Source organism: Fukomys damarensis, unplaced genomic scaffold, assembly GCF_012274545.1.
Source record: "Fukomys damarensis isolate Sample0158 unplaced genomic scaffold, DMR_v1.0_HiC HiC_scaffold_37, whole genome shotgun sequence".
Classification (NCBI taxonomy): Eukaryota; Metazoa; Chordata; class Mammalia; order Rodentia; family Bathyergidae; genus Fukomys; species Fukomys damarensis.
In genome coordinates, this window is record NW_022900949.1 from 10,974,520 (window position 1) to 10,981,814 (window position 7,295).

Here is a 7,295-nt window from a genome sequence, read left to right on the forward strand (position 1 = left end):
CAGTCGTTTTCCCGGGAGGTTTTCGGGAGTCTTCACCCAAACCTCCCCGCCTGCGCCGGGCCCCGGGTGCCCCCAGGGCTCAGAGTGCCTGTCCCCCTCCCCAGCGCGCCTTTACGCCCCTCTAGCGTCGGCCTGCAGCGCCCGCGGCACCATGATCTCCGCCAAGGAGAAGAATAAAAGCCCGAAGGACAGCATGACGCTTCTACCCTGCTTCTACTTCGTGGAGGTGAGGTGGGGGTGGGGGCGCTGGGGGGCAGACAGGACCGGGCACAGCTGCCCCTGACCCAACTGGAGAGGGTACCTGGGGCTGGGGCGAGGGAGATGAGGCCAGGTCAGAAGGCTTGGGCTCTTCTGGTTGAGTAGGAGTTCCAGAGGTGTGGAAGGGTGGTCTGGGCTGTGGGATTGGTGTGGGCAAACGCTAGGAGGTGGTGCCTGCAACTGGGGTCAGGGTCAGGAGCCAGCCCCGCTATGCAGGGTGTGAGGAGGCCAAGGGTGGGCTGGGCATGGTTGCGGTTTTCCTCCCCGGGGTGCTCTCCTAGCCTGAGATCTGAGTTCAGACCTTCCGCTGCCCGTGGTGTGGTGGGAGCACAGCGCTCAACCTCCGGGCGCGCCCCCACCCCCACCCCAGGGATTTCATAGGAATTAACAGCCACAAAAGCCTCCCCGCTGGCCGGGCTCAAGGGAGGGCTTGGCAATATTCTGAACCGAGAAGACCATAAATGCAGCTGCCTGGCGCATACCGAGTGGGGCTCCAGTGGATGCTGAAGGGTGACATTGGTCAGTCCTTGAATGACAGGAGGGAGAATCTGGCTCCATGTGGGCCAGAGCAGGGATTGGTGGTGCACAGGGTGGGAAAAAGCCAGCTGGGCCGTCCCCCAACCCTGCGACAGCCTGGGATCCCCAGGACCCTGACCCAGCTCCGGAAAGTGGGTCCTTCCCTGGTGTAGCTTTGGAGCAGATCTGTTTGTCTCCTGGTTGTATTTATGTTCTGGTTACAATAGGTTCCAACCTCAGTGCAGAGGCAGCTGGCTCCCCCTGCAGTCTCTGGGCCCCGTTTCCTGCTCTAACTTGCCTCTTCAGATTTTTTTTGTTTTGTTTTGTTTTGTTTTTGGTACTGGGGCTTGAACTCTGGACCTTGTGCTTGTGAGGCAGGCAGCAGACACTGAGCTAAGTCCCCGCTCTAATGTTTGGTTTTCTGTGGTGCTGGGGATTGAATGCAGGGCTTAGAGTATGCTAGGCCAGTGTTCAACCACTGAGCTGCAGCCCAGTCCCTTCCCCCTCATTGCAGCACTGGGGATGGAACCCAGGGATTTGACACTGAGCTACATCCCCTGCCTGTTTTATTTATTATTTTCCTTTTGAGTGAGAGTCTTGCTGAGTCACTAAGTTGCCCAAGCTAGGCTCAAACCTGAGATTCTCCTGCCTCATCCTTCTGGAGTGATGAGGTGGTAGACATGCTCTCTCATTTTTTGAACACACAGTTCTGCTCCTGTCTTTTTTTCCAGAGGAAACCTTGGATTAGCATCACATAAAAGGTGTCCCCAGCCCTGCTCCCAGCAACATGGCCCTCCATTTGCAGTAGCTGGACACAACTGTGTCTTCTAACTTCTGTCACCAGAGATGGTCCTGTGGTGAAAGCCCTCTGGCCTGTTGTTGTTCTGTCCAAGAATGTGTTTATGCTGGGGACCTTTGGTATATGCCTGTGATCTCATCTGTTCAGGAGGCAGAGGCAGGAGGGTCACAAATTCAAGGTCAGACTAGCCAATTTAGCAAGACCCTGTCTCAAAATAGAAAGGGCTGAGGGCTGACACATACCTGTGATCTCAACACCACACTCAGGAGGCGGAGGCAGGAGTAGCACCATGAGTTCAAGGCCAGCCTGGGCTACACAGTGAGTCCACTGCTAGCCTGAGATACACACATCCAGACCTCATCCCAAAAAGAAAAAGAAAAAAAAAAGGCTGAGGATGCAAGGCCCTGGGTAATCTTATGTGTGTGAAGGTCAGCCCCAGAAGACTGCGCCCTGGGAAAAGTGTACAGTCACTTTGAAAAGACGTTAAGGTGCTCCCGGTGGAGGGGGATGACAGCCTTCAGCATACCCGTGTGCGCCTCCATTTACCACAGTCACAGCCACACCACATGGCAGCAGATTTTTGGATTCTGACCAATTCGTGGGTGAAAAACAATGGCTGGTCTCACTCGCAGTTGCTGCATTACAAGAACACACGCTCCTCCCTGGGCACGGAGCACCCTTGGAACTGGAAAAGGCCTTCATTTGAAAGAGCATTCAGACTGCGTGTGGCTCTGCACCCCTCCAGAGACTGAGGCAGAAGGATCGCCCTGAGTTCGAGGCCAGCCTGGGCTCCATAGTGAGTTCAAGGCCAGTTTGAACTGCATAGCAAGACCCTGTCTCAGCCACCCCCCAGAAAGAGAATTTAGGGGCTCGGGACTTAGCTTAGTGGTTCTGGGGTTCTGGCTCCTGCCTCGCAAGCACAAGGGCCCAAGTTTGATCCCCGGTGCCAAAAAAAAAAGAGCAGAACACCTAAGCCACTAGCACTGGCCCAGCCCAAATGTACCCGAACCTACCCAGTGTGCTTGAACACACACCTTGGAGTCAGGAACCAGGCATGGGGCGCCCAGTTGTCATCCTAGCACCCTGGGAGCCTAAGGCAGAAGGATCCCAAGTTCCAGCCCAGCCTGCGCAACTTAGTGACTTAACAAGACCCTGGATCAAAATAAAAAAGGGCGGGCTGGGGATTTAGCTCAGTGGTTCCGGCGCCTCCCTTGCAAGCCCCTTGCAAAGACCTGAGTTCGACCCCCAGTACCAAAAAAATAAATAAATAAAATAAAAATTAAAAAGGGCTGGGGATGCAGTTCAGTGTAAAGCCCCTGAGTTTAATCCCCAGTACCAAAGACAACCACAGCCAAACGTGTTTTATAATGAAGGAGAAAGCAGAAGTTATATGTTATACTTTGGCTCCACTGTAAGTTGAGGACTTGATATTTTTTGTGGGACAGGGTCTCACTGTGTCACCCAGGTTGGTCTTAAACTGGCTCAAGCACATGGCGTATGGTAGCACATGCCTGTAATCCCAGCACTTGGGAGGCTGAGGCAGGAGGATTGCTGTGAGTTCAAGGCCAGCCTGTTCTACATAGTAAGACTCTGTCTCCAAAAAAAGAAAAAGAAAAGAAAAACAAAACCTGCTCATTTGATCCCTCTTGCCTCACCCTCCCAAGTAGCTATGACTTGCTACCACCATGCCTGGCTTCTTTTTTTCTTTGGGTTTTTTTGTTTTGTTTTGTTTTGTTTTAGGTTTTTTGAGACAGGGTCTCACTGTGTAGTTGAGACTCACCTATAACTCACTGTGTAGTCCAGGCTGGTCTTAAACTCACAGCGATCCTCCTGCCTCAGCCTCCCAAGTGCTGGGATTACAGGTGTGCATCACCACACCTGACTTTCTTTGCTTTTTTGTTTGGAGGGGTTTCAGTTGTTTTGTTTTATTGTTTGTGGGGTTCTTTTGGCAATACTGGGACATAACCCAGGGCCTTGTTCGTTCTAAGCAAGCACCCCTCACTGAGTTGCATCCACAGCTCCTTTTATTTTTTATTTTGCAACAGGGTTTTATTCAGTTGCCCAGGCTGGCTTGAACTTGCAGTCCTCCTGCCTCAGCCTCTGGGTAGTTGGAATGACAGGTGCAAAGCACCTTGCCAAACCTCACACCTTTACAAAAAGCATCACATTAGGGCTGGGGATTTGGCTCAGTGGTTCTGCCACCTGTCTGGAAAGCACAAGGGCCCAGGTTCAATCCCTGGTACCTAAAAAAGCATCACATTGGCAGGACGTCCTTGAGTGACTGAATACCTCGTCCCTAGGCCCCACGTAGTCTCCAGCGTCCAGGGATTTCAGCTGAGGGTCTCGGGGAGAAATGAGTGGGTGGGAGGCTTGCAGAGGTGCTGGGTCCCGGTGTGGGGCCCTGCCCGGCCTTCAACCTCACTGCACCTCCAGGTGCCTGCTGCCAGGCTGCTGGTTCTTCCTGCGTGGTGGTCCTGCCCTCCCCAACCCCCTTGGTCTTGCTGTGGCTTCCTTCTGGCCCTGCCCGCCTCGCCCTGTAGTGACAAGCAGCTACACAGGCCTCTCCAGTCACAACCAAGCCTTCCCAAACCTTAGATCCTCATGGGTGGAATGACAGGGAATTTTAAAACAACTTTTGTATTTTTTGAGCCAGGTCCTTGCTATGTAGTTTAGGCTGGCCTTGCACTTTGGGCGATCCTCCTGCCTCAGCCTCTAAGTGCTGGGATTACAGGTGTGCGCTGCCACACCAGGCTAGGATTTGGTGTCTTTAAGGCCATCCCTGGGCCCCCAATGCAAACCCTTCCCAGGCCTTGGTGCTGGCTGCCCACCAGGCCAAACCAGGCTCATGACAATGCTGTGCGTTCAGGCCTGATTGAAGCATTCTCTGCTGCATTAAAAATTTTTATTTTTTATTTTTGGGTTTTTGGGTTTTTTTGGTAGTAGGGATCAAACTCAGGACCTGGCACTTGCAATGCAGGGGCAGTGCCACAGAACTAAATCCCTGGCCCTTTTTTGGGTTTTTCTGAGATAGGGTCTCACTGTGTAGTTCAAGGTGGCCTTGAACTGGCAACAATCTTCCTGCCTCAGCTTCCTGAGTTCCAGGACTACGGACATGTGTCACCAAGCCCGGCTTTCCACTTTAGTATTTATCCATCTGAGTCCTTGCTCACGTGTTCAGAGTCCTATCAATTGTATCACACACCTGGGGAAACTGAGGCACCCGGCAGAGGAGGGAGAGCCAGGGAGGAAGGGGCTGGGACCAGATATACTGTTCCAGGTCACACCCCAGTGACTTCCCCCAGTCAGGCCCCCCAGCTATGGACTAACTGGCTTTTTTGGGTTGTTGTACTGAGGATTGAACCCAGGGCTTTCACACTATCCTATATCTCCAGCCCTTTTTATTTGAGGCTGGATATTGCTAAGTCACTAAGTTGCCCAGGCTGGGCTTGAACTTGCAATCCTGTCTCAGCCTTTTTAATACTGGGATGACAGGCGTGTGCCACCTGGTTTTGGTAACTTTTTTTCTTTTTTTGGTACTGAGGATCGAACTCGGGTCCTTGTCCTGGCACCAGAACCATTGAGCTAAAACCCCCAGCCAGCCCTGGAGAACATTTTTGATCCAAACCATAGCACATGGCAGACACTGTCCCCTCCTCACTCATTTCCCTGGGCCTTGAGCCTGCAGTGCTTCGCGTACTGCAGACCCCAGACCCTGCAGGGCCCTCTCTGCAGACCCCCTGCTAGCTTCTGCCGGGTGCCTGGCACATTTGGTGCCAAAGCAGTGCAAGGGGCAGGTGGGTGTCCAGGAAGGGCCAGCAACCAGAGCGTGTTTAAGCAAGCACATCCCATCAGGGAAGAAAGGAAAGAAGAAACCCAGAGGCAGGGATCTGTTGGTTCCTTCTAGGATGAAAAGAAAGGAAGCGGAGGAATGGTGGTGCACACCTGTGATCTCAGCCCTTGGGAGGCTGAGGCAGGAGCATCGCTGTGAGTTGGAGGCCAGCCTGGGCTACATAGTGAGTTCAAGGCCAGCCTGAATTACATGTTGAGATCCTGTCTTAAGAAAAGAAAAAGAAGGGTTGCTGGAGGGAAGTCAGGGACAGACGGGTGAATGGAAGGCAGGATGGCTGGGTTGGTGGACAGTGAGGGCAGATGGATAGATGAGGTTAATATATGTGTGTCTGGCTGGCTGGGGCGGGTACGTGTGTGGATGGATGGTGGGGGATGGGGGATGGTGGTCGGGAAGATGGTGGGCTGGGGATGGTGGCTGGAGAACCCCGTGGATGGATGTGGAGCGGGGTTGTGCTGGCTGGATCTGTGACGATCACACAGCAGGTCAGTGAGTACACGGTTAGATTAGGTGGCCGCTGTGTCCTGCAGCTGCCCATCGTGGCATCCTCCATTGTGTCGCTGTACTTCCTGGAGCTGACCGACCTCTTCAAGCCAGCCAAGGTGGGCTTCCAGTGCTACGACCGCACGCTGTCCATGCCCTACGTGGAGACCAGCGAGGAGCTCATCCCGCTGCTCATGCTGCTCAGCCTAGCCTTTGCGGCCCCCGCAGCCTCTGTGAGTGGACACCTGCGGGGCAAGGCTGGGCCGGCCGGTCTGGGGGCCAGGGACGCAGCGGGCCCTGACGCCTCCCTGTGGCCCTGGCAGATCATGGTCGGCGAGGGTTTGCTGTACTGCCTGCAGTCTCGGCCCTGGGGCCGTGGTGGAGGACCTGGCGGGGCTGAGGGCAGCATCAACGCTGGTGGCTGCAACTTCAACTCCTTCCTGCGGCGCACGGTGCGCTTCGTGGGTGAGTCCTGCTCGGAGCTCACGCCTGGGGTGGGGAGTTCCGGCCTGGCTCCCTCCCTGCCTGACCTCCCGCCCCGCAGGTGTCCACGTGTTCGGCCTCTGTGCCACCGCCCTGGTGACTGACGTCATCCAGCTGGCTACCGGCTACCATGCGCCCTTCTTCCTCACTGTGTGCAAACCCAACTACACGCTGCTGGGCACCTCGTGTGAGGCGAACCCCTACATCACACAGGACATCTGCTCGGGCCATGACACCCACGCTATCCTGTCTGCACGGTGAGCCCCACGCCGACGGCCCCAGGTGGGAGTGTCACAGCCCACTGGACATGGGGAAACTGGGCAGGAGGGCTCACACTGGGCACCTCTTCCAGGAAGACCTTCCCGTCACAGCATGCCACACTCTCAGCCTTTGCTGCGGTCTACGTGTCGGTGAGTGAGTGAGTGAGTGAGTCCCCAGCCCCGGCCCTGCCTGTGGGCAGCCCTCGGGGAGCCGGCTGCCCCCTGACTGCTGCTCCCCCCAGATGTACTTCAACTCCGTCATCTCCGATACCACCAAGCTGCTCAAGCCCATCCTGGTGTTTGCCTTCGCCATAGCAGCTGGCGTGTGTGGCCTCACCCAGATCACGCAGTACCGCAGCCACCCGGTGGACGTCTACGCTGGCTTCCTCATCGGGGCTGGCATCGCTGCCTACCTGGTGAGTGGGCAGGTGGGGATGGGTCTAAGCAAGGAAGCACAGAAACCTGGGGTCCCCACCAAGGCCCTGACCTTCAGGGCACCCCTCGCCCCTGTGCTGCTGGCCACGCGGGTCCCCCAGCCCCCGGGCAGGTCCTGATACTGCTGCGTCCCCAGGCCTGCCACGCAGTGGGCAACTTCCAGGCTCCACCCGCAGAGAAGCCCTCAGCCCTGGCGCCCACCAAAGACCCACTG

The 7,295-nt window shown here is 55.6% G+C and overlaps 1 protein-coding gene across 1 annotated transcript in view; it reads left to right on the plus strand.

The window, feature by feature from the left end:
- Positions 1-7,289, plus strand: part of Plppr3 (phospholipid phosphatase related 3) — a gene marked incomplete at its 3' end in the record, with an annotated part of 7,997 nt that extends 708 nt beyond the window's left edge. Inside the window, 7 exon segments of the mRNA XM_019209148.2 lie at positions 126-226; positions 5,951-6,136; positions 6,227-6,368; positions 6,448-6,643; positions 6,739-6,836; positions 6,839-7,062; positions 7,218-7,289. Coding sequence (XP_019064693.1) covers positions 126-226; positions 5,951-6,136; positions 6,227-6,368; positions 6,448-6,643; positions 6,739-6,836; positions 6,839-7,062; positions 7,218-7,289 — 1,019 coding nt within the window.
- Between the last annotated feature and the right edge of the window lie 6 nt (positions 7,290-7,295).